A 27,454-nucleotide genomic window follows, 5' to 3' on the forward strand; every position below is an offset into this window, starting at 1 on the left:
ATACCTGTGATCTTGGACAGGTTCATCCCTCTGTGTGGTAGGTATAATTCTTCCACTGGCTATGGTGTTAGAATTTCCCTTAATAATTTAAGTAGTTCAAGCCTAGTAGGGAGTTAATGTGTCTCTGACCCTAGAGCACTTGTTTAGTTCCTTAAATAACAGGACATTGCTTGATCATGAGCATCCCAGCTACAGCTCTATCCTGGGCCTGCATGCCATGAACACAACATGTAACTCAGATGAGAGAAATGGTATCCTTCCAGGCACTTGTCCTCTGGAGAAGAAAGCTGCAGGCCCAGCCCAAGAATGGCTGTGCAGGAATATGGCACAATGACCACAGAGCATCTTAGTGACTGAGAGATGCAGAGGCCTTTGTCTCTTGGAGAGGGGACCATTCAGGTAGTAAATCATGGAGCTCTGATGCTCTCCAGCACCCTCACTTAGAAACTCTTGGTGGGAGTGCTGTTGTTTTGGTCCTTTCTGTTTGGGAAAAGCTAAACAGAAGGCACTTTCATTTGGCCAGCTTACTGAATCACAAATATCTTATTATTATCCATCTGTAATATCATTTTAATTGCTGAATAATAGTCTATTTAAAAGGACATTACATATTCATTTAAGCAATCCTCCATTGCTTCAAGTTAAGCTTTCTGAATTCCCTTTGCTTTTAGAAATAGTTGTATGTGACTTTATACATGTTTAATTCTGGACAAGTTTCCAAGGTTAAAATTATTGGTTCAAGTAAAATATTTACAGCAGTGGTTCTTCATGTTCTCATTATCAATATATTCCTATGCTTTATTCTTTCTACATGTCCAGTTCCCATCAAACTAGACAAAGAGGTGGCTTATTGAAGTTACATGGCTGAGTAGCTACAAAAAGAAACAGTAACAGTGATAATTCTTTTCTAAATTTTCAGAAATTTTCCTATCTGTGAAAAATAGGTCATCAGGTATCATTTACCTGTCATTCTCTTATCACCAACAGTCAGCTACATTAGCTTTCTCTCTTTTAGATACAGACATAATTACCATAAGTATTTAAATATTTCATGTGACCCTCTTGAAATAAATACAATAAATACAAATAATTATTATTACCAGAACACCACTATTATACCTATCAACCCTAGTTGATAGTTTTGTCCATTATGCCCTGGTCATCAGATTGTTACATATTAAGACATACTTATTACATTATTGATCTTGTGTATTTGTTATTCTGTCATACCAGAAGACATGCAGTGTCCATTTTTCGGTATCTGATTACTAGCTATGTGTGTAATTGAAGTGTGAATATCCCATCTCTGACAACTGTATTACCAAATATAACAACATTCATGTGTCATCATTGAGTGTGCTTTCTCAGGGTTACGGAATGAACACATTACCCCATCTCGCCACACCACATTCACAGTCCTCGTGAAGCTTTCTCTCAGTCTCTTCCTCTCTCTTCACCTTTCTTTCCTTATGTCACTTATCATCATTACAGTTATGAGATTTGTTTTTAATTCAATATTAATTCAAATCCTCACAGGGTTGGGATCCTCAGTAGCTTTATGACTCTGGGCCCTAGCTGTGTTCCCTTTCCCTTCCTTGGGAAAGCAGTCCCTGGCCTCCTGTCTCTAGGTGTCAGTGTAAGGAAAGTCCCAACTCTCTTGCAAACCTGGTCACAGGCCATCCAACAAAGCCGACTGTGCAAGCCTGCCACCCTGTGGGCAGGTCAGTCTGTGTATTTCACAGTTTTTATGCTCAAGACATAAGAAGTTGAGAAACATGAAATATGAAGTTACTTTTTTGGTTTTTAAGGAAAAGAGATACAAAGGCCAGTGGAACTCAAGTCGACACTTAATTTCAGTGGGCTCTGTTACTCTGGAAAAAAACTGCCTTATTTTTTGTCAGTAGAGTATGAAATCTTACCTAGACTTACTGGAAATTCACATGTGCCAAGTGAAGACTAAAATACCTATGCTAGACCCTCTGTATCTTGCTGAGACCATGGGTAAGGAAAAGTGTGCTTCATCCAAACAAAGAGTGCTGCAGCTGCATCAATTGTTGACTGCTGGGTTCTGAGAATGCAGCAGGAATGACAGAGCTGGAGGAGGAGGATCTGATCAAGTGGACCCTGCAGGATCTGATCAGGTGGGCCCTGCAGGGTCTGATCAGATGGGCCCTGCAGGGTCTGATCAGGTGGACCCTGCAGGGTCTGATCAGGTGGGCCCTGCAGGGTCTGATCAGGTGGGCCCTGCAGGATCTGATCAGGTGGGCCCTGCAGGATCTGATCAGGTGGGTCCTGTATTTGCCCCCTCATCATCTGTTTTATGCCCCAAAGCTGGTTCTGATCAGTTTTTGAGTATTTTATAGGATCTCTAGTACACTTTTGTCTGCAAATGTCTTCTTGCTTTTCTGTTTTGTCTTTTGTTGTGAACTCAAGTTCCCAGATACATTGAAACCTGCAATTCCTTCTAAGTATTATCTGTTTTAGTGTGTACAGTGTTAATTTAATTCACGGACTTTTGTCATGCTCATTTGCTTAGAGGAAGTGAACAGCACCTCTTTGGGAAGGAAGGAGAATATGTTTTTAAGCATGTTCTTATTTTAAAACAATCACTTATAGTTTTACATACCAATCCCAGTTCCTATTCCCTATCCTCCTCCTGCTCTTCCCACTGCCACCCTCCACTCCTCAGAGAAGGCAAGCCTTCCCCTGGTGGGATCAGGATTCATTCCTAGTGCTTGAACTGGTTTTTTGGAGCACATTCTCATTGGAAGGACACCTTGCTCAGACTATTTTTGTTTAAAACAACTTACAGGGTGAGGATCTGTCAGTGGTAAAGGCAAGCCCTACCCCCACCAGCCCCAAGGACAGTTTGTGTGAAAGCAAAGGAGTCAGGGAAGGCACAGAGCAACCAAACTACTTTACCTAATAAGCTAGCAGGAGTTACAAATTTGAATCTTGGCAGTTTGAGAAGTAAAATGTGTAAGTGAACCCTGGAAACTCATGAAAATGTGGAGGCAGGAAGAGGTTCTTGAAGGACTCTTAACAGTGTAGAAACTAACAGGGCCTAGAAAAAGATGCCCAATGAGAATCCCTTAGAGAAGAAAATCAGACTGTAATTATACCTAAAGTAGAATATTTTAAGTTACTGGGCATAATGCAAAATTTCTGTGTAGAAAAATAAAAGGAGGTCAAGAGAATTGCTAAAAGCATTATAGCAGAAGTTGATCACTATGGCACAACCAGAGGTGTCATGGTGCTGGTGGAAAAGAATACTTCAGATTAGGCCAAAGAGAGAGGGCATGAAGTTGTTTCTTCCATATAATCTCTTCCAACTTGGAAAAGGAAAGGTAGAGGGTGGCCAGTTGGGTTAGAAGCTATAATGATGAGACTCATACAGTTTTTAGCATATGGGACTAGCAGAAAAGAGGTTAAATAAAAATTAGAACAAAATTTAACAGTATTGGTCATGGAAGTGCACAACTAAGGCTTTCAATAGATCTAGCATCCACTCTCAGGAATATTCCTAAATCCAAGTGTCAGAATGCCTGAAGAGCACTTCTCTTCCATCAAGCTGAGGTGGCAACAATACAATGACGGAAGCTGCGTAGACTCAAAGGGCATAACATCAAAGAACACAAGATTATGTTAAGACTCTCAGCATGTCAATTAATTTCCATGTTGGCCTTTGTGTTCAGTTTTGTTCAATTATACTTAGTAATGTTTATATTTAAATTTAAAAAGAGAAGTGAGCTATTTACTGGATAATGGGGCAGCTGAATGACTAATTATGCTAGATAATTCATAGCTCATTAACTTAATGAAAAAAGTTACCAAAATATCAAGTCATATTTGTGTAAACATGTGCATGTGTGTGCACATGCCTATGTGTTTATGTGTGCATGTGTGTGTGCATGTGCGCGGGTGTGTATGCATGCACATATGCATGCCTGTGTATTTGTGTCTGTGTCTGTGTGTGCATGTGTGTGTGTGTACATGCCTCTGTGTGTGTCTGCAGGTGTGTGTATGTGTCTGTGTGTACATAAGTGCATGTGTATTTGCATATGTGTGTACATGCCTCTGTGTATATATGTGAGCATGTGCATTTGCAAGTGTATGTACATGCCTATGTGTATACATGTATGTGTACATGCCTGCATGCCTGTCTGTGTGTGCATGTGTATACACATACCTCTGTGTGTGTGTGTGAGAGAGAGAGAGGGGGGGGGTAATCCAGTGGGGTAGCATGACCAGCAACTAATGTCCTGGGACCCGTCTGTGCCCTCCCCACCCCTGAGCTCTAGAGTGTCTAACTGTCTACCACATGCTCTGCTTTTTCATGAGTGTTGGAGAAATCACCTAAGGTCCTAATGCGTCCATATTGTTACCCACTGAGCCATTTCAGTCAATCCCTCAAGTTATCTTTTATCAAAAACAAGCTTAAATTGTGCACAGTGGTGGCTATGAATTGGATTATTCAAGACATTAATCACTAGAGAACACACTGTGTTCTGGTTTCTGCTAATAAAGAGGGAAAATTATCATAAGCAAAATTAAAATAAATGGATAACTACAGTGTAAAAGTAATGCCCTCAACCTAATAGTCAGAATCAGAATGTATAACTACCCAATTTTCACATTTATAAGCAGCATCAGAAAACAACAACAACAACAACAACAAAAAACCTCTGCTTCAGAGAGACACCAATTGGAGAACATAGCAAAAGGAAGGTCACAGGATCTACTGCATGTTAGTCACTTAGAGTAAAAACACAGGCACAGGGTTGTATCATCAGCTGTGGCTGATGCTGTGGTTTGAGTGCAGGTTAGTCTGAGACTCTGAGACTCATGTTGAGGTTGGTTCCTATGCATCAGTACTGAGCAGCAGGGAGACTGTAAAAGGGTGAGTTGGGTCTTAGGAGTGGTCTGCTGTTCTAGAAGTAGTTTGGTACTGAGTCTCAGCCCCCTGTACTCACCCTCCCACTTCCTCTCTCAACCATATGGCCTCCTTCTATACCCCCAACCTGCTTTCCCTCATCCCACAGTGCAGGCAGCAACAAGAGGTCCTCTCCAGGAGCAGCATGCCAGGATAGGGCCTTGGGCTTCCAAGTCAGGAACCAACAAAATCTATTTCTTCTTAAATTACTAAACACAGGTACTCTGCTACAGCAACAAAAAAAAAAGACTAAAACTGCTGCCATCATGAAAGAAAATGATCTTGTGGGGGTCAGGTATATTTGAGAACTCATTTCCACATGGAGGTGAAGTCAAGCTTGTCTGTAATTCTTCAGGTGTTGTTCAATTGGTTTTGTGAAACAACTCTCTCATTAGCCTAGAGTTCAGCAATGAGGCTATGATGATTGTCAGAGGGCCACAGAGATTGCCTTGGCCCCATCTCCCCATTGCTAGAATAGGACTGCTCTGGCAATCAAATTGGGCTCTTGAGCTTGCAAAGCAAATACTTTACCAACGAGGAAATAATTGCATTTAATCTTATATACTTTATTTTGAATATGTTCAGTGTCTTCATATTAAATTGTTATTGGATGATATTTGTACATGTTCAATGCATGTATTTAAATATTATGCAATATCTCAGCAAATATCTATCAATAATTTGGGATATGAGGCTCATTTATTTAATAATGCTTAACAAGTGTTACTCTTAAGTTAACCATTAAATATTACAGCATAGTTTGAAGAATTATACCATAGACCCTCATTGTTTAAATATTTCTGAGTAAAATATAATTAGGATAATGCCTTCAACTTTGCCAAGCATCCCTGCTTTCCTCAAAGCATAATAGTCATATATCACAAAGAAATTCTTTTGAGAATCATGCATTCCTTCTTCTGAAGCAGAAAAGCACTTCTGAGTCATACATTCACTAAAAAAGACAAAAGATTCTACTGTGACAGGAAGTAGAGCTGGAGTATGGTTGTGTTTGTTGCATCCATCCTGGGAGTGTATAATTTACAACATAAATGTTACTGTATAAGACATTCCAAGGAAGGAAGAATCGTCATTTAGATGTCACCTATATGTGATGTCTAGCAATGTACATGAAAATGCTGCAAGTTTCTGTCTTGACTGGGGATGAGCAGTTGAGTTCACAATAAGTCTTCAGACTGAGCTCTGCTATTCAGCACAAGTCTAAGCCCTGCTGTGAGAGTAGAGAAACAGTCAGAGCCTGGGAAATGTGGTGAGATTTGCTAACAGACTGGCATTCAAATTGTAAGTGAAGTTGGGTGATCAGGATTTCTCCAATTTAAAGAGACAACAATGATCCTTCTTGGAAGAGGAAAATGTTTGTAAAAAGTATAGAGGATGTGGAGGCTTTGTACTTAGACACCAACCAGGAAGAGGTTGACAGTTTTAACAGGCAGGATCCAAGGAACCCAGCATAAAATATGCTTAAGTGGGGACTAGAGGGAAAGCAGCACCTCAGCTATGCTACAGAGAACCACATTTGCAATTCTGACTCATTCCTGACATGAAATGGGGGAGAGAGAAAATAGGGAGCGAGGGATGCGTCCCACATCTGAAGGATGAGATGACAACTGATTGGTGAACAAAGATGACAGTATCTTAGAAGGGTCATATTTGGAAAGAAGAAAAATGAGGGCATGTGCAAACCCTGTTACTTGTCGAAGAGTACTGAGAACCTTGTAGGTGGAAGGTTTGTATGGAGGCAAAAATTTATAAGGAAGAATCTTATGAGAAATGAAGTAGTAACTTTAACACTAAAAAGGAAAAATATGTTCATTTATCATTTAATGGAAAGGTTATACAATTCATGTATTTATTCTTTCTATTTAAAATGAAAAATATCTCTAGAATGGTGAAGTAGACTGCTTCTTATGTCATATTCGTATCTATTATAAGCTTCACAAAAGAATCTAACAATGTTCATGATAACTCTGAAGTAAGCAGAAAGATATGATAAATACATTCCCTTTCCTATGCTAGGAGAGCTATCTCCATTTGAAGCGGCAGTTGGAAAGAAAAACTTGGTAATATTTTCCTCTCCATTTATGCATGCCTGGCAAATATGCCTCCCCTCTAACAAACCAACTAGAAAACTCTATAAAGAAAAGCCATATCAGTTCTCCAAATGCTGTGATTTAGCAGTTATCTTATCATTGCAGGGCTGTCTTACAATAAACAAAATCACTCCAAAGCCATGGTAAATAGCAAATTTCCAGAACTTCCCTCTGGGTTATCCACATTCCATTGGAAGAAAACCTAAGCATGAGACTAGTTATCAACATGAGATAATAGTGTAAGACTTTTTCCTGAGGAGGTGGATAGAAATAGTGCATTTACCATGGATGGAACAACAACGACAGACACAAAGAACTAATTCCACCCATGTCTAGCCTACTGAGCCAGTAAGTTTGAATAAGGTTGCTTACAGGAACAAAACAAGTCACAGTCAGCTACACCGCTTCTCACCAAAAGTCTCTCCCAGCATTTCTTAATGCCTGTTTATCCTCTGAGAAGGTTCATGAGTCCTCTTCCTTAGCAGCCTTTAACTGCCTGAAAGACCTCGGAGAGAGGCAAGCCTCGTGAGTCCTTTCTCTTCTCTATGGGCCAATCTGCGTTGATGGCCTGCTAAGATTCAGGAGGACAACAGCGATGTCGTAGCCGGAGAAGAGTGTTGCACAGCAGATGGTACAATCAAAACACTGGAAACCTGTGAGACAGACAGATCTCCTCTAGGAAGGAAGTTGGGAATCCCCAGATTTGAGGTTGACAGGCAGTGACTGATAGAATGACAGTTTCTTGTTTTATTTGTACTTCTTCAAATTAAATCTATTTAGAAGAGTGTTTTTTTTAACCTTATATTTTAGAAGACATCCCTCTACTACTCAAATGCCTAAATTCTTTTTGTTGTTTTTCAGTGGTATTTTTCCTTTTTTCTTGTATTGAAAATAGATTCTTTTCTCATACAATAGAACCTGATTATAGTTCCCCCTCCTTCTACTTCCCCCAGTTCCTCCCCACCATCTTCCCTCTGGAACCACTCCTTTTCTGTCTCTCATTAGTAAAGAACAGGCTTCTGAAAGATAACAAGTGAACATGACAAAATAAAACATAATAAGATAAAGCAAAAACTATCATATGAAAGTCAGACACAACAACGCAACAGAAGGAAAAGAGCACCGAGAACAGGCACAAGAATCAGAAACCTGGTCATTCTCACAGTCAGGACTTCCATAAAAATACTAGACTAACAGCTAATAGCTAGACCTTGTGCAGATCCACATAGGCCCTGTGCTTGCTGCTTTAGCCTCTGTGAGTTCACATATGTCTTGCTTAGTTGACTCAAAGGGCCCTGTTCTTATGGTGTCCTCCATTCCCTCCAGCTGGTACAATCCTTCTTCCTCCTCGTCCCAGGGATTCCCTGAGCTCTGAGTGGAGGGATTTGATGGAGATTTCCAGTTTACACTCACTCTTCACATAACGAATAGCACAAAGAAAACACTACTGAAGATTGAGATTGAAGACACCTTAAATTAATGTCTGCATCATTCAACTGATGGGAGTTGAAAATACCCTGGTACCAACATTTGCTGACAGTGGGTCAGAGATGAGTGTACATGTGTAATACCCTAAGTAGGATCAGTTGGCAGAAAGAATTAACTCTGCTGTATTTGTTGATAGTGAGATTTCACATCTATTTCATGAAATAGATAGATGTGCAAGAAGGTGTGTTTATAGTTGTTTATCAGGACATGGATTAGGATGTGAAGAGATGATAACTTTTATATGCTTTTAGGGTATGAAGAACATTGTCCAAAAATTAGTAGATGTATTTTCTTTTTTATCATTTTTTTATTTGAATTAGAAACAAGATTGATTTACATGACAATCCCAGTTCCCTTCTCCCTCCCATCCTCCCCTACTATCCCTGTAACTAAAACCCTACCTATCCCATACCCTTTCTTCTATTCTTCTCCTGACTCAACCTTTCTGCTCCCTCATGACCTCTGCATCCTTCCTCTTCTTCCCTTCTCATTCTTGTAGCTCCCTCACCCATCTGCCCTTACTCTCAATTTCCTCAGGAGATCATGACCCTCTCCCCTTCTCCAGGGGACCATGTTTGTCTCTTTTAGGGTCCTCCTTGTTTACTAGTTTCTCTGGCAGTGTGGATTGCAGGCTGGTAATCCTTTACTCTATATCTAAAATCCACATATGAGTGAGTACATACCATGTTTGTCTTTTTGTGATTGGGTTACCTCGCTCAGAATGGTTTCTTCTAGTTCCAAAGTAGATGTATTTTCAGTCTTCACAAATATATTTCAAGGAACTTGAGAATGTTCATAGTATAATGCTAAATAAAAGAGCATGACACAAAACATGCTTAATCTTTTTTCCTATTACATCATTTTCCTCTCTACCATTCTATTCCTCCCTCCAGTTCCTCCCAGTCACCCTCCCTTGAACCCCTCCTATGCCCCCCACTCTTGTTGATAGCCTCTTTTTCTGATTACAATTGTTTCATATATATATATACATATATATATCTGAGTCTCTCTTTGTGTATATGCTTCCAAGACTTCACATTTTAATTAATCTTAACAATATGTATGCCTGGAATGTTAGGTGTATGTATTTAAGATGTCACCTTAATCAAATGGAAGGATGTATTCCACCATATCAGTGACTTCTTTTTGGATGTTAGGAGGGGATGGTGAGCGACATATTCTTGCTTATTCTATACTTACTAAACTTTTATTCATAAGCATGCATTACTTTTATATATTAACTAAATAGCAAGTGGAATTTTAAATAGGAGAAGGTTCTGATTAAGCAACATGGTTTGTCTGACATACCTGGATAGTTCTCTCTGCCTAAGAGATGTTTCCTAAGAGATGTTTCCTCGAAAATTCCCTGCTGATGCAGCTCATCACAGGCTGATGCGTGGCAGCCTGCTTTCCAAAGCATGTGATTTCTAACTTCTCTCCCCATTCTCCATCATGTTCTGCTGTCATGCAAAGCTCTTGCTTCTCATGGGAGCTATTGTTGCTACCTGAAATACACTCCTTTCTGTATATCTGTCAAGTCATCTTCAAAACACTTCTAAGATCCACTTAATTCCTTGAATTAATTTACAAGTGGTTTATGACAGCCACTCTGAGGTTGCCTAAGGACACTGGAAGTCAGTTCTTTTCGTGGATGTGCCTTTCTGAGAATGAGTGGGCACAGTTAGTGTCATTTTTCTGTGATCTCACACATGTTCTTCCCAATACCTTATTTTACGTTCTCACTGGACATTTTTATCTGCATCTGAAATCATACTCATAAACCATCTTCAACAGGCTGATGAGCCTAAGACCAAATGAAACTTTCATCCTTACATATCCAATTACCTACCACAAAATGGTGTCACACTGTTTGACTGTTATCTGGTACATTAAGAGCAAAAATTAAGGACTTACAGAGTCCAGTTAAGAGCTGTTACCTCAAAAGATTGACGGGTAGACAACTGCAGCACATCCATCTGGCATGAGACCATCAGGTTTGTAAATGTTAGAGAAGGGTCACTACCTGACTTGGTTTGAAGACTAAAGAACATGGTTCATTGGTTTCTTAGGGTTTCCATGATTTATAAAAAGTAACACAAACTGAAACAACCTAATGTTGGAATGTACAGTTTCATGTTTCTTGGCAGGTGGCTAAAGTCCAGCTGGTAAAAGGCCATGAGAGGATCTATTACTAGCTTTGTTGATGGCCCTCCTCCTCCCACACCTTCTATACTGTCCCTCCATGGCCTTTCACATAGACTTCTGTTAATAAGGACATTTGTCCTATTGGAGGAGGGTCTGTCTCACTTCAGTATAACCAATCATAACATTATGTCTACAAAATTACATCTTCCAAATAAGGCTAGAGTTTGAGGTCCTGAGATTGAGATATAAGCATAGTATCAGAGGAGAGTTGCATGAGACCTTATTTAGATCCCCAATTAAGAATATTTAGGAGAGAATTTTTGTATAAGTTTAATCCTTGGAACAATATTATTCTTCCCTAGAAGCATAACCCAGGAGAAGTGAGTAGGTAGGAGACCACAGGACAAGAGAGAGGTAGCACAGTATGAACAAAGAGTGTGAGGGCATATGGGGTTCATTTGGGTATTATCCAAGAGGGGATTACCATCTGGATCCATGTGTAATCAGTGGCCAAAAGTATGTAATCGACAATGAAAGCTACAGGGAGCTAGTGGAGAATTTTATACACATCTCATATGAGTCTTAAGACTTAATAAACCTGTAGTGCTTTGGTTACATGAAGCACATTTTGTCCACGGCAGGACCCATCATTTGGACATACTCCTTTAAGTCTAAGAGCCACCTGTCTTCTGTGGCCTTTTCCAGTGCTTTTCAAAGCATTTTATCCTGGTTGTATTCTCCTAATTCTCTCAAATTTTGTTGGATTTTAATCATCTTCTAAATAATTTAATTCAGTAACAATTTTCTTTCACTAAGAATAAACCAATTCTGATTCTGGCATTTATTACTTACAAAATGAATCAAGATGGGTGCTTAAATATTCAGAATATTGTAAATTGCTGCTTGAAATTACACTTCTTATCCCACATCATAGACTAACAGTGAAAAAAAAACCAATTCTGAATCCTAACAGAATTGTTCAGCTTTAAAATGAGCTCTGATTCAGCCATTTTATGTTTTCATGGGGCTTTTCTAGTGGTTGCTTCATCTGGGGCTGCATTCTTTATGCCTGGGCTTCCTCTACAGATGCATCTTGAATTAATTCTTGTTTTAACTCTCTTTTTAGCCTTAGGGTGACATGAGGCAGGCTTGTACAATCCGTGACTGTTAAAATCTTCCCAATTATAAAGTAACTACCTCGATTTATACCCAGAGAAACTTAATTGATTAAAAGATTATCACTGCAAGCCCTGTTTATTTTGGTGAATCTTAGAATTGCAGTGTTTGATCTAACTGTCCTGAAGGCATGACTACAACCATCATTGGAATTAATTAAAATATTAGTAAACACAAGCAGTATCAGAAATTTCTAGTAATGATTGAAGAATGAACATGAAATACCAAGAAACATCATTGAAACTGATTTCTTTCAGTCATTTGTACAGGATAAAAAGGAGGGAGCATTTTCACTTTGCCCTGTGAATGAGATCGGGGAAAAGAGGTCCCTTCCTCACAAAGGGGAGACCTCACGTTGAAGTGCTTCCCAGCGGTGAAGCTACTACTCCAATGGAGGAAGATGTGAAATATTCCACAGAAGCATATTTTTTTCAAAAACTAAATGTTAACTTCTATATACCCGAGTTTTTATTTAGGAAAGTATTTGTCACATTTAATAAACTTTGGCTCTCTCTGACTTCCCAAAGATCATATTGAAATGGACTTTCTCATGTTAAGAGACTTTTTAAGATGAGTCATCATCTTGACTTTATACTACAGCTTAAGGCTTCTCAAGAGATATTAAGATGTAAGAAAATCACCAGAATAATTTATTCAAGGATTGGAAAAGTGATTAAACTGAGGTTTGTCTCAAATACAAGATTCTACCAAAGATGCGGCCTCTTCCTGACAGAGATGCTCCATTTTCTTCTATACCTTAAATGTCAGCAAATTTTTGAACAATAGGACAAAACTTCACATCTTTACCTTGGATAAGTTAGCTCCTTGAAAAATCTTAAGGCTTAGAAGTTGATTTTTTTCAATTTACTCTTACCTGTTTTCCCTGAAGTCAATGTCTTCCTCAAAACATGACTGGAACTATTAATTATTGAATCATAACTTGCTCCTGATGTGTGGATATTTTTAATCTAATGCTGAGTTTTCCTTTTCCCTGTCTTACAGCTATATTTTCTGAAAGTGCCATTTTATCTCCTGAAAAGCCCCACCTCTTAGAACCAAGCCCAAGCATATATTTTGGAGGGACACAAACATTCCGACGATAATAACCTCTCTGAACGTCTAAATATTCTAATTTATGCTTATTTCTAAAGAAAAGGTGAAGTGCAGGAATATGAGCAGGAAAAAAACTGTCACTGAAAAATGAAAACTAGACTAGAGGCATAGTCTGGTGACAGCCCCATGAGATCTTGAGTTTGATATCTACCACCACAAACTGAAAAGGTTTTTGTTGTTGGTGGTGGTTTTTTTTTTTTTTTAAGGAAAATAACTAGATTCAGTGAAACTTTTTAGACCTGAAGAATGCACATACATTTTAGGAGAAAATATATTAATTAATACATAAAATCATATCTTGATTTATTTTTATTTCACTAACTGTAGTAAATATATGTCAATATATAAGAGGTTCAGACTGCTATTTCATAGCAGATGGCATAAAAAATGATAGATTTATTTTCTTGGCTCTCTGTTCAATATTTATCTCTTGTCCCTCTTCTATAAATTCATTAGTTCAAGGAACACCTTTACTCCTTGGTGTTTCCCAGCATATAACCACATTCCCAGCACAGCAAGGGAAGAATAAACAATGACTCTGAGTTGCATAAGCATGAATGGTAAAGAGCAAACCAAAACAAGGAAAGATACCATGACTCTAAGCAGAAGTTTAGCAAATAACTCCAAGGTCTGCTGTAGAGGAGCAAATTTTATTTAAATTAACCACCTCATTAAGCAGTTGAAAAGGAAATCAGGAGTGATGGTTTGTACTGTGAATCCCTTAGAAAGAAGTCCTTTGAAGTCATTTGATGAAGGCTCCTGCAGAGAGCACAGAAGCCCTGAAGTTCACTAAGAAGAAACCTGTCTGTAGGCACTGGTAGAGGTATCAGTGAGTGCCCCTTGAAGCCAAACACTCAATCTGCTCTCTTTTTTGACCACTTGTTTCAATTACTGATGACATCAGCATAAAAGTCCAGGAGAAAGCAAAACAAAAGCCCAGAAAAACAAAACATTTAAAACTCAGGTATTATCATGGTAAGATGAAAATTAACCCATGAGATCAAATGAAGTTTGAAACATGAGCATTTCAACAGCCAGAAACAGAGCCAACCTGTGACACTCAACTCAGCATCCCCACCTCACAGAGACAGTCCTGATACAGGTTTCAGACATGAGCTTGAGATTTGGTAATGCTCTTAAAGATGTCTCTTTCTAAGGAGGACATGTAGTGAGCTTGGCAGATTTTCATATTCCTGTGGCACAGTTAGTGAGGCAAAAGGTTTTCCAGAGGATAAACTAGAAACATTTGCCACTTGAAAAGTGACAGGCTGTGTGGATGAATAAACACAGCATGAATATCATATCATGAAAAGGCTGAGTCTTCTGTTGTTCCTCCTCTTGCTATGTATGGCATCTTAGGCAAGATCAACTCAGAGACTGTCTTGGTTATAGAGAGTGAAAAGTCATTGATACGAAAGGTGGTACATGTACTCTCACCTTCCGACTCATGCATGAGCAATCCTCTAGTGATGGCAGTTCTTTTCTATATAAATTTTCAGTGGTGTTGGATTTACATAATGTAACAAGATGAATCTCCCTGTGGTTTCACCTGGATTAGGCCTGGCTAGGAAGCACTGTTCATATGTTTGTGGTAGAGTATTAAAAAAGAGGCTGAGGCTGTAGACTGCATGCTGTGATTGTAGACAAGAAAAAAAAAATCCTCCATAGACATTCAGCACAGGCTGAAAAACATAACAGGACTTAAGAGGGAAACCATGCAGTGTTGTGGGAACCCAGAAAGGAGGTTCTTATCTTTAACTTCAAAGAAACATACTGTACCAGCCTTGCCAAAAGAAACATTCTTATTTTCTTCTTGACCTTTTCAATCCCTTTAAAAAAGAAAAAAAAGGCAAGAATCTAATTTTTTTTCTACCTTTGTTAAGAGCAGGTCTCCCTGTATAAGCCCATGCTGGACTTGAGCTGGTAGTCTTCTTGCTTCTACTTCTCACATGCTGGGATGACATTCACCCACATGCCTGATGTAACTCCTTTTCCACATGTATAAATGGGGTAATGCTGAAAACCATACTGTTTTCAGCATAATATATATATGTATATATATACATATATATATTATTTAGTCAGTGTACAAAGTTGCAGGTATGAGGCTGCCTGGCTTTGATATATTCTAGGCTGTAACCACAGTTCATAAAAAAGCAATGTGTGCTTCTGAATGTGGCATGTATATAATATGTTCGTGATTTCATGTATCTTATATTGTACCCTGTTTCTAAAGCACATTTTCCTTTCTGCCTTTCTGTTGTTGTAGTAGTTGAACAAAGTAGTTGTTGACTAAAAAGTTATTTTAAACCAATCATTAAATTAGAGGCCAAAGTTATCTCCCTTGGTGGTATCTCTTTTTTCTACATTGTGTCTCTATTCTGTTCATAAATCACCCATCAGATGTATTTATTGTTCCTGTGTCTTTGTGAGAGAATGACAATGCCATGTGTCTGGATATTTAGCTGGTAGTTGGTTCATACCGAGTTGGTTTAAGGCAAGTCAACTTCAGTGGTTTTGCCTAAGGAGTTTCGAAGTTCCCAGCCAGTTCTCTGAGCCTTACACACATTACAGACTCAATAAATCTTTATTGTTTTATCATTAAAATTCAGAAAATACATGAAACAGAAATCCCCAAGATGACAGATTGTAAGTTGGTTCGAAACTGTAAAGACTTATACAAATTTAGAAAATGCAATCATCTTTAGCACCCATATTCATTCATTTACACTATTAATAGTCTTATGTATCTACTTTGAAACTGATGTTACACCAATTCTGAGAAACATGTTGAACATCCCTCAAGCAGCATCTGATATAGTTCCCAAAACAGCCCACTAGTCCAATATATATATATATATATATATATATATATATATATATATATTCAAAGACAGGAAGATAGACACAAATACAGAATATATTTATAGTATAAGCTGGAATTGAGGGATTCTCAATTTAGACAGGCATGATTCAGAGAACTTCAGGTTATTTAGTGATTATGACTTAGTGACTGAACAATATCAAGGTGAAGGGGACTGGAAGAATTAGCCACAATCCTGAGATCTCTGAGTGAAGAGATGATGGGAGGTACGGGTGGAACATTGATGGCTTCAAACTTGAAGACACAATTCTTTACTATACCATGGTCTTTTAGATGATAAAGTCAATGGAATTAGAACCCTGCCCCATTATCACACATATCCCTGCAGCCCGTCTAGAGTCCAAGGTTTTAACCACACAAAATAAGCTGACTCTCATGACCATCAGCTGAGCTCTGAAAGCTTTAGATCATAGAGTTGATAAAGAAAAACCTGTCAAAGACTCTTAATTTTCATAAGCATACACTTTCTACCTTTTATGTCAATGAAGTAGGAATTGAGAAATTGAACAGGACTGTGCAGCTACAAACACAGCATGTCCAGGGAAAACTCACACAATAGACCTCTGGTATTAATGGCTGACCCTCAAAAGACTTAAAGAAGAGACGTATGTGGGAACCTATGTTGACCAGAACAATGTAATATCAAATGTGAGGGCAGGTGTGATGTTACCAGTATGAAATTACATTATGAAGTTAGAGTGTGACATCAAGGGAGTTGACAGAAGAGAGTTTTCCCAAAGAAGGTTATGATGTTTCTGCTCAGAACTAAACACCACTATGGACCACCAGGCCTACTGAGGAAGGATTGAAGGAATAAAAAGCTTTGGGAGAAACCTCCCTTAGACTTGACCATTATTGATTTATATATTCTTATAAGCAAGACCCCACTGTACTAAAAGGAATTCAAAGCACATGTATATGCTCCCAATTGTATAGACATGAGGAGACACTAAAATGTATCTTCAACATGCTTTTAGAAGAAAGAGTAAGATGTTGTTACACACACACACACATGAACCCATTGCTAACTATATTATAAAATACTCTCTAAGGTATAAGAGTTGATTTTCCAGTTCATGGAAATTGAAGGTGACAAATAAGATGCAAAAAACTGAAGAGTAACTAGAGAGAGCTTGGTCAGTTAAGTGTTTTATGTGCAAGTATGAGGCACTAAGCCCATGTAAAATTCCCATGTGAAAGTAGCAAGTATAGCAATGCATGCTTGTAATCTCCAGTTTGGAGGGGGGAGAAAAGACAGGAGGATCCCCAAGGCCTGCCAGGCTAGCTGAATTAGTGAGTTCCAGGCCACTAAGAGACCTAGTCTCAAAATACAAGGCAAATGAGTCCTGAGGAACAATACCAAAGTATAGCCATAGTGTCTACATTCAAGTGCACTTAACACACGCACACCTACACATAAACACTCATATGACCACAACACACAAACACATGCACACACAGGAACAGGCGAGTTGGTAGTGAAAGAAGGAACTTGCCTCTACAAAGAAGAAATTTTCCAGCTCAGGTAGATGACCAGAACACTCTTTAGAATTTTCTTTGACTTTCTGATAGTTCATTCTGAAATGAAGTGTTCATGAACACAAAGCTTCAATTATCCTTTTAGAGCATCATTCAGTATTGGAGGACAGCCATAGATCACTGATTTGAGGAAACCCTCTATTTTTGGAGAAGAAGACCAAAGGAAACAAATAATGTGGAACTCGGGAGCTATGCAAGGACCAGGGAGGAAAAGATAAATCTATAGTTAACATCCTCTGAGAGAAATGAAGACAACATAGACCCTGACACACAAACAGGGAGCTGTAAAAGCAGAGCACTCAGGATACCACATATAACTCTCATAATGTATAAAATACACTGTCAGATTTAAGGCAAGTCACTACATGGAATTAGAAAATGAACTTGAGAAAACTTCCTGGACAATGACATAGAAATTGCTAGAGAATAAACAACTGACTTGTAGGCTCTATCTAAGAAATAGTTCTCTCATCCAGTTAGTGAGGAATCGCAGGAAAGAGCGCTGTTTTGATGAAGGGAAAGAAAGCATCCATTAAATAATAACCTTCAACAGAAATGCAAGAAGGGAAAATGCATCAAAATCAGGCACAAATTAAGAAAACTCAAAGCACATTGTCACGAATGTTTAAAACCAGAGATAAAATTCGAAAACTTTCTGCTGCAGAAGTCGAGTGTGAAATGGAACTTTAAATAGGAATGGAATTGGGCTTTCTTACAAGATGCCAAAAACGTGCCTCCAAATGTATGAAGAAAAAGTATGTCTGACCTAGAAATGTATATCCAGATGAACTTTTCAATCCTTTGTGGGTAAAATAAGCCATCTTCAGACTGCAAGGTCTCAAAAAAAAAAAAAAAATGTACCTACTCTACATCCTTTCTCAGCAAGTAAATAGAAGCCATCTTCTGCTAAACTGAAGGAATAAAATCTTGGAAGAAGACAAACAGCCCAGAAAATAGAAGCTATAACTCAGGAAGAAAGTGTAGATGTCACAGGGCAATGGCAAAGGGAAGCTCTGCATGGGTCTGCAGAAGCAAAAGCTCCAGATGGAAGAAGGAAACAGTGTTCTCAGGGTGCTGATGCACAGAGGGGAATACACCTCTGTGGCCTCATCCAGAAGATACTCAGGAAGCTGAAGTGAGGGTACATAGAAAAACAGGCAAAAGATACGCCAGTGAAAAGGCTGGAAAGATGTTTATTGATTAAGAACCCTTGCTGCCCAATCATGGAGGCTGGAATTCTTATTCCAAAGCTTATTTTAAAAGCCAGTGCCATGCCTATCTGTTACACCATGTCTGCATGGGGCAGAGACAGGAAGATTATTGGTACTTGCTGGATTCCAGCCAAGAAGAGAAAATACAAACCCCAGGAGAGTTTCCACCTCAAAGATATAGGAAGAAATTGAGGAGAGCATCAGAGCCCTCTTCAGTTTCTGTGTATTTACACAGGTAGACATGTTTGCACACACATGCATATGTCCATGCACTCACATAGATACACACACAAATAAAGAAATACTTTTTAAAATAAAACAATGCAATTTTTAACTCCCACACCACAACTTCTCTGATTCTGCCCGCCAACCACAGTCTATTATCTTTACCTTTACAGCTGTAGAGCACCACACACACGTTTACCAAGTAACAAAGGCATGCCACTCACTGGTTAGGGTCATTATTGGATGCTTAATATGTGCTAGATTCCAGGTAGGAACAAGAAGTTCCACTATCCCACAATTTCAACAAAATTTGGTAAGACAATAGTTAAGTCTAGTGATCCATTCCCTATAACTGGTAAGTGTCAGAGTTGGAAAGGTGAAAGGTGGTGGAGAAGGAAAATCATCTTGTTAAGGTTTTTAGTTGACTTTCTATAGATTTCCATGTGAAAATAACCATCTGTAAGCACTTACTCACTCACTTGTCCCCAGAATATCCTTGCACTAATTTCAGAAGTTAAACAAGATGTAACGACAGCCTTGGATGAAAACCCAGCAGCTTTCAAGTAAATTGTACCTGGTAGCTTAAATCTGACTCAAACAATGCAATTTTAAAAATAAAATTCTATATAACTTTCTAATAAATATCATTAATTTTTATTTAAACAATACATTTTAAAGGCTCTCTGTGTGTGTGACTCTCTCTCTTTCTCTCTCTCTCTCTCTCTGTGTGTGTGTGTGTGTGTGTGTGTGTGTGTGTGTGTGTGTGTATGGATGACTGCAGAGCCACCCAAAGTTGGTGCTTGAAGCAAAACACTGGTGCTTTGCAAGAGCAGCAAGCACTCTTAACTGCTAAGCCATCTCTCCATCCCCTCAGCAATAACTTGCTATCCTACAAAAATCTAATTAACAGGCTGGGGTAATAAAAGAGCAGTTGGTAAAATCCTTGTCACACAAATATGAGTTCCTGAGTTCAACTCCCAAAACCCACATAAAAAAAAAAAAACAGGTTTGATGATGTAGATTTGTAATCCCAGCACTGGGGAGGCAGAGACAGGGGGATCCCTGTGGTTTTCTTGGCCAGCAAGCTCCTGGCCAAAGAGAAACCCATATCAAAAAAAAAAAAAAGATAATGGCTCCTAAGAGTCACACCTGATAATTGCCTCTGGCCTACAAACACACACACACACACACACACACACACACACACACACACACACACGTGCCAAAAAAAATCCACAAATTAAATGCAAAGTTCGAATTTAGTACTAATTCTATAGTCATCAAACTATAGCAATGTACATTTAAAATACATAAAATCAAGATATTCTATATCTTATATATATTAAGGTATATTAAGATAAATATGAAATACTGTATATTTAAGGATATATAAGTTAAGATTTCCCTGAAAAATTCGAGATATGTATGTGTAGAAAGAACATACAGTGAGGAAGTAGTGTCTTCATTGCTCCCAGAGAGGCTCACACATTCACAGGAAGAGTGACCTTTAGTTAACATGAGAAGTTTCTTGAGCTAATTATCCATAACTGATATTGATCAGGGGCAGAGCTCCAAGCATCCCTTTACTCATTCATACAGCCACCTGCCACTCTATAGTCAACAGTGCCAGGCACTAAGACAGGTACCAAGAGAAGAATAAAACAGTTCTGCGACCCTCAAAAACTTATCCTGGGAGAAAATGACATGAACACTTATAAAATAAGCTCAGTGTTGATGATATCATGGCCTGCAAGGCCTTTGCTCATTTTTAACTTAGAGGAATAAGAAAGAGATATGTCAGGGTTTTCTGGAAATGCCCTATGTGATGATAAATCCTTTTCTTCCATACAAGTCAGGGTTCTATGGTTCCAAGAGTGTAGACTTCATGAAGATGGTGTTTAATGAGAGTGTGGAACATAGGTGGGCTCCAATAAAGTAATTCACAGACTTGGGCCCAAAAGGATATCATAAACTCTGAGGTGAATTTTGGTTACTTTTCAGAAATGGGATACTCTTCTAAAAGGTTCTGTGGAAGTTGCCCTGTGCCTGATTTCACGTGGGGGGGGGGGCAGTTAAAGGGCTTAAGAGTATGATGCTTGTGTCCTGGGTAGCCTATAACAGTGTTATAGCCAGCCTTTTGGACTGAGGATGCAGCCTTCCTTGAGTGTCAGGGCTAAACATCTATGTGTTCTCTCCCAGTGCAGTGCCTGGAGATGACCACCAAACGGAAGCTCATTGGCCGCCTGGTGCCATGCCGCTGCTTCCGCGGCGAGGAAGAGATCATCTCAGTATTGGATTACTCCCACTGCAGCCTGCAACAGGTGCCCAAGGAGGTCTTCAACTTCGAACGCACGCTAGAGGAGCTCTATCTAGATGCCAATCAGATTGAAGAGCTGCCCAAGGTGAGTTCTGACAAACCGAAAACACACTGTCAATGCCAAGTTCCCAATGCCAAGAGTCCGCATGGAGGTAGTTAGCCTTCCTTCAGGCCAGATAGCTGACACTGTAGCCTCCATCCAGTAATTAGCACAGGAAAGCCTCTCACAGCTCAGACTTCCATCATAGCATTTGATGCACAGCTGCCTCACACTCAGGTAACACAGCAGGACCTTCTATGCTGGTGACTAACAGCCTGGACTACAGAGTGAGTTCTAGTGTATAAAGAGAAATCCTGCAGTCCCCTGCTCACATTTACACACATGATAGAGAGTTTATGTTTAGAAAAGAGAGAGAAATACGAAATACGATGATTTTAAAACACAAATTTATATGTTAAAATACTTTAAACCTTGAACTATTCATTTTAAGTCTAATAGATTTATAAATAATATAATTCCAAACATGATAAAGAGACTGCAGGTGTAGAAAACATTATTAGTGGAGTGCCTACTTAGCATGGGCAGAAAAGAAAGAAAACATTTAGTTTGTGTGTTTGCATGTGAAAGTATTTCAATCAAAACTTTAAGTATCAAACTTTACATGTGCACTCCTGTGACTTTATTCTCTGTTAAATAATAAGGAAGTGACTAAAGTAAACCAAAGCCAAACCTCAGAGAAGTTCAAAGTTAGAAGCACCTATTAGTTACCTAAATAAATCACTAGCTTAAGCAGACAGCCACATGTTTACTAGTGAAGGGACTTACACAATTGAAAGTGCATTCCATATGCAAAAAAGGTTATTAAATATTTCAACGTGCTAATCAAAGCAAATTATAAACAGTTATTTTCACATAAGATTATGAATGGTGGTGTTTATAAAATGTTTCAAAATCAGGAAATATTTAATTTTTACTTCAAAAATAGCCTACTTCATTTTTAACCATGTAAATTGTGAATACGTAATCCTGAGTCTTTGCTCAGAGATCTGAGTCAAGCCTAGAAAAAGTTGTTGACCACAATGGGTTAACACGGGAAATCCCCAGATTGCAGCTCAGGAAGAGGCTGCACTGAAGTGGACTCTCTCTGCCCCTGTGAACCACTGGAAAGCAGAGTGACATCTACTCACTCTGCATCCAGGAAAAACATGTTTGGTAGCTTTCACAGTGGACATGAACAGAATTTCATGTCCTGCAGGACTTTATTAGTAAAACCACAAAAGTTTGTTTTGGGGTTTTTGTAATTTGGAAAAATAAGCACAGGTTTTGGCAACTGTTGTTGGTTTTAGGTCAGACCAATATAGACTTGGCAGATAAACTAGAGGCCAAGTTAAATTAAAATTCTAAATTAAAAAAACAATAAAAATTTAATAAGTTTATCCTAAATATCACACTGGATACATTGGTGTTAAAAGAGAGTTTTTATTTATATTTACTCTAGAATCATCTTTCTTTACCTTCTAAAGCTAGCAACTTTTGGGTCAATCTCATATTAAAACATTTTTCCAGATCTACAAAAGATTGTTTAAGGCAACTAGTGAAAACATTAAACATTGTGAGTTAATAAGGAACTACTTGTTTAATACATACTCTCTGCTACGTTGCACTTGAGTCCTTAGGAAGAGGTCAGTCTCTGCTCCAGAGGATCTGGAAGCCTAATTACAGAAAAAAATAAAAGAAATTTTGGAGAAACGTATGCAATAATGTATCATAGAAGCCAAATACTGCTGTAGTGCTTATGTACAGAAGAGTTCCTTTCTTGAGGAGGTAAAGGAAAGACTTATTCAAACATGGATGAGCAATCAAGACAGCGTTATCACAGGGAAAAGGAAACAGAAATGTGTAGACTCTGGAGCTGTAAGGACAGCATGAGTCAGTAACACATGGAAAGACAACAGGGAAGATCAGATAGCAGGAGCTGCCTCAAGTTGCAACACAGCCTTGTTGAAATGCAAGCATTAGGAAAAAACAAAAGACAAAACCATTGAGAATTATGCATTATGCTATTCACCAGGGGCCTAGGTAGGCTTGGAAACAAAATCTAAGATCATTTGTCTATCCTGTTAATTAAAACAATCAAGTAGCAATAAATAAAAGTAACATAAGTGCACCGAGCACTCAATGTGTTTCCTGTGTACTTAAATAGAAGAGAAACCGTTAATTGTCTCCTACTCTCTACATATTTCAAACCCCTTATGTAATTGCTTAAGATTGGTAACAGAGACCTCTCTGTGAAAGAATTGTTACTCCCACAGAGCAGCCTCATTGGTCTCATCTGAAGTATATAATGACCTGAATTGTCTGACATTTGAGATATGATCATAACAGTACAAAAATATATTTGTAAATTGTCAGAAACAGCAGGAAAGTAAGAAACAAAACCCCAAAGAATGATAATGTAAGTCAGGACTCTCTCTTTCCTGTAATGGAGAGCCCCATCGAAACTGACTTTTAAAAGATGTTATATAACAGGAAGAGAACAAAGAGTTGGGTTTGATGGTGTTTGCAAAGATATGTCAAGAGCTATGAGAAAAGAAGTGAAAATAGATTAGAAAGAACAGGAAGATTCTAATTGAATAGTTCCCTCTGCAGCACTTAGTTTCTATAGTAAAAAGTAGAAATATAAAAGCTATGCCTTTCCCACAAGGACAGAAGCCATGCTGTTTATAACTTAATACTGTTTTGCTTTTTAATTAAGAATTAAATAATTATTTTGAATTAAGAAGTAGAGATACAGACAAAATAATAAAGTATAATGGGCATATATTAGATTAAAATAGTGTATGAAGACATACATGAATAAAATAGCAGTGAAAAATATAAGCTAGTTCTTAACATTCAAAATCTCTGTAAAAGAGAATAAGAGTGATTTAAGGAAAGCCATTGTGTGACAAAAGTTATAATAAAAGGGGACTTCGGTGAATTAAGTCAAGCTGCCCATATCTAAAATAGAATATATCTAAATCTGAAATACTTGACTTGAAAGTTTCCAGGTACTTTAGAGATTGAGAGCTTATATTTTGAACCCAGATTGGATCCTAACAGTGCCATTTGGTTCAGAAGGCATCTACTTCCCAGAAACCTCAGTTTTTTCCATCAGGAAAAGGGCAGCATTTCCTATACATAAAGTAAAAAGTGGAGGCAGAGTGAAGGGCAAGTTTAGTTTCCTGGGTGATAATGTATGTGTGAGACCTATAACTAAAAAATCAAAAGTAAACATTAACCCAGCCAGAGCTGGAGTGTGTACAATTCCCTTAAAAATTATGCTGAGTTAAACTAAAGTTAGATTTGATGGAATCATGGAGTAGTTCTAAGTGGTAACTACCCAACAACAAAAGCCATGCAAACTCGTGTTCAACCCCTGACCCTATACATCTCAGTGAGCCTCTCTCTGGCTAGAATGGCCTCTCTGAAGTCACAATGCTCCAGTTAGGGTTTTACATCTTCACTATCAATTACAGTTTTGTTCACCACCACAAGAAGGGGAAAAACTAAGAATTAGTTGGAACAAAAAAAGTAGTCTTCTTATTCTCTTTAATGACTAATAACTCCTTTTGCCACCTCACTATTGTACTTCCAAGTCTACCTATTTCTAGAAGTTTTCACCATTTCATTTTTCTTTACCTCTGATTCACCTTTTGATTTGTATATGTACCACATTCTCATTATCTATTTGTTTCTAGATGAACATCTAGGTTGTTCCATTCCCTTGTTATCATGAATGGAGCAGTCATAAGCACAGATATGAAAACATCTCTGTAGTAAGACATGGAGTTCTCTAGATACACCCAGGAGTGGAATAGCTAGTTCTATTGATAAATTTTGAGAAACCTCCATTTAGTTTCCATTCTGACCGAGCACAAAAATGAAAGTTTATAGATGGTAATGCTCTTCCCCACATAGAGTGACTATGGTTGCTCAGAACTCCTCCAGCTCAATGTCCAGCCCTTCATCCCAGGGATGGAGGGATAATTCAACATATGAAAATCTGTCAATGTAACCTACCATATAAATAAAGTGAAAGAAAAAAAAAACATGTGATCATCTCATTAGATGCTGGAAAAGCATTTGACAAAGTCCTTCATGATAAAAGTCTTGGAGAGATCAGGGATTCAAGGAACATACCTAAATATAATAAAAGCAATATAAAGCAAGCTGACAGCCAACATAAAGTTAAGTGGAGGGGAACTCAAAGAAATTCCACCAAAATCAGAAATAAGTCTGTACACTCTCTCCATATATATTCAATATACAACTTGAAATTCTAGCGACAGCAATAAGACAACTAAAGGAAATCAAGGGGATACAAACTGGAAAAGAAGAAGCCAAAGTAGCTCTCTTATATACAACAACAAAAGGGTTGAGAAAGAAATAAGGGAAGCAACATACTTCACAATAGTCACAAACAATATAAAATATCCTGGGATAACTCTAACCAAGCAAGTGAAAGACCTAAGTGGCAAGAACTTCAAGTCTTTGCTGAAAGGAATTAGAGAAGTTATCAGAAAATGGAAAGATCTCCCATGCTCATGGACCAGTAGGATTAACATAGTAAAAATGGCCATCTTACCAAAAGCAATCTACAGATTCAACACAATCCCCATCAAAATCCCAACACCTTGAAAGAACAATATTCAACTTCATATAAAAAAAAAGCCCAAGCAATCCTGTACAATAAAAAGAACTGCTGGAGATATCATCATTCTTGACTTCAAACTCAACTACAGAGCTATAGAAATGAAAACAACATGGTATTGGCACAAAAACAGACAAGTAGATCAATGGAATCAAATTGAAGACCCAGACATAAATCCACACACCTATGAACACCTGATTTTTGACAAAGAAGCCAAAATTATACAATGGAAAAAAGTATCTTCAACAAATGGTGCTGGTATAACTGGATGCTGGCATGTAGAAGATGTAAATGGATCCATATCACCCTGCACAAAAGTCAAGTCCAAGTGGATCAAGAATGTCCACATAAATTTAGTTACACTGAGCCTGATAGAAGAGAAAGTGGGAAATAGCCTTGAATGCATTGGCTCATTAGACAACTTCCTGAATAGAACAAGAGTAGTAGAGACACTGAAATTGTCAATTAATAAATTAGACCTAATGAAACTGAAAACCTTCTGTGAAACAAAGGACATCATCAATAGGACAAAAGGGCAGCCTACAGAATGGGCAAAGATCTTCACCAACCCCACATCTGACAGATATTTATATATGGTATACAGAGCTAAACAGAGAATTATTGACAGAAGAATCTCAAATGGCAGAGAAACACCTAAAGAAATGTTCAACAACCTTAGCCATCAGGGAAATACTCTATTCTGCCCAATGGCTTACCATTAAATAACCGCCAAAGGATGTAAAAGACAAAGAAAATGCACAGCTTAACAATTGTCATTTAGTAGACTTCTTTGCCTATGGCATATGTGAACAGATTTTGGTCCCTTCCCCTACAGTTATAGCCAGGACAAGATAATGCAGAATATATTAACTGGCTTCTTAAAAACCAAGGTATTTTACAATTCTTGAGCTAAGAGAAATATCTGGACACTCTTGAGGAGCCCACTCCTTTATCTTGGGTACATAAAAATTTTTATTTTTAAACAATCTTATTTTACATACCAACCCAAGTTTGTTCTCCCTCCCTTCCTCCCACTTCTCCCACCATCTTCCCCATTTCACCCCCCATCCACTCCTTAAAGAGTATGAGGCCTCCCATGGAGAATCATCAAAGTCTGTCACATCATTTGTCCTACCCCTGGGTTCTAGGCTGAGCAAAGTATCCCTCCATAGGAAATTGACTCCAAAAAGCCAGTTAATGCACCAGGGATAAATACTGGTTCCATTGCTAGTGGCCTTATAAACTGCCCAAGCCCCCCAATTGTGACCCACATTTAGAGGGCCTATCTCAGTCTTATGCAGGTTTCCTTAGCTTTCAATCTGGAGTCAGTGAGCTTCCACTTGCTCAGGTCAGCTATTTTCGTGGGTTTCCCCAACACAGTTTTGACCCCTTTGCTCATCACTTCTCCCTCTCTACAACTGGACTCCAGGAGTTTGGTCCAGTGTTTAGCTGTGGATCCCTGCTTCTGCTTCCATCAGCTACTGGATGAGAATCCCAAATGGCCAAAAGGCACTTAAGGAATTGCTCAACATCCTTAGCCTTCAGGGAAATGCAAATCTAAACTCTGAGATATTATCTTACACCTGTCAGAATGGCTAAAATCAAAACTCTAATGAAAGCT

The 27,454-nt window shown here is 38.4% G+C and overlaps 1 protein-coding gene across 2 annotated transcripts in view; it reads left to right on the forward strand.

Moving 5' to 3' along the window:
• Nucleotides 1–27,454, forward strand: part of Lrrc7 (leucine rich repeat containing 7) — a 362,920-nt gene that overhangs the window by 72,578 nt on the left and 262,888 nt on the right. For both annotated transcript variants that reach the window (XM_035451112.1, XM_035451113.1), the window contains exon 2: nt 21,022–21,224. In XM_035451112.1, the coding sequence (XP_035307003.1) occupies nt 21,022–21,224 (203 nt within the window). The remainder of the gene's footprint in view (nt 1–21,021; nt 21,225–27,454) is intronic.

The sequence above is a fragment of the Cricetulus griseus genome (assembly GCF_003668045.3).
Source record: "Cricetulus griseus strain 17A/GY chromosome 1 unlocalized genomic scaffold, alternate assembly CriGri-PICRH-1.0 chr1_0, whole genome shotgun sequence".
In the NCBI taxonomy this organism is placed as follows: domain Eukaryota; kingdom Metazoa; phylum Chordata; class Mammalia; order Rodentia; family Cricetidae; genus Cricetulus; species Cricetulus griseus.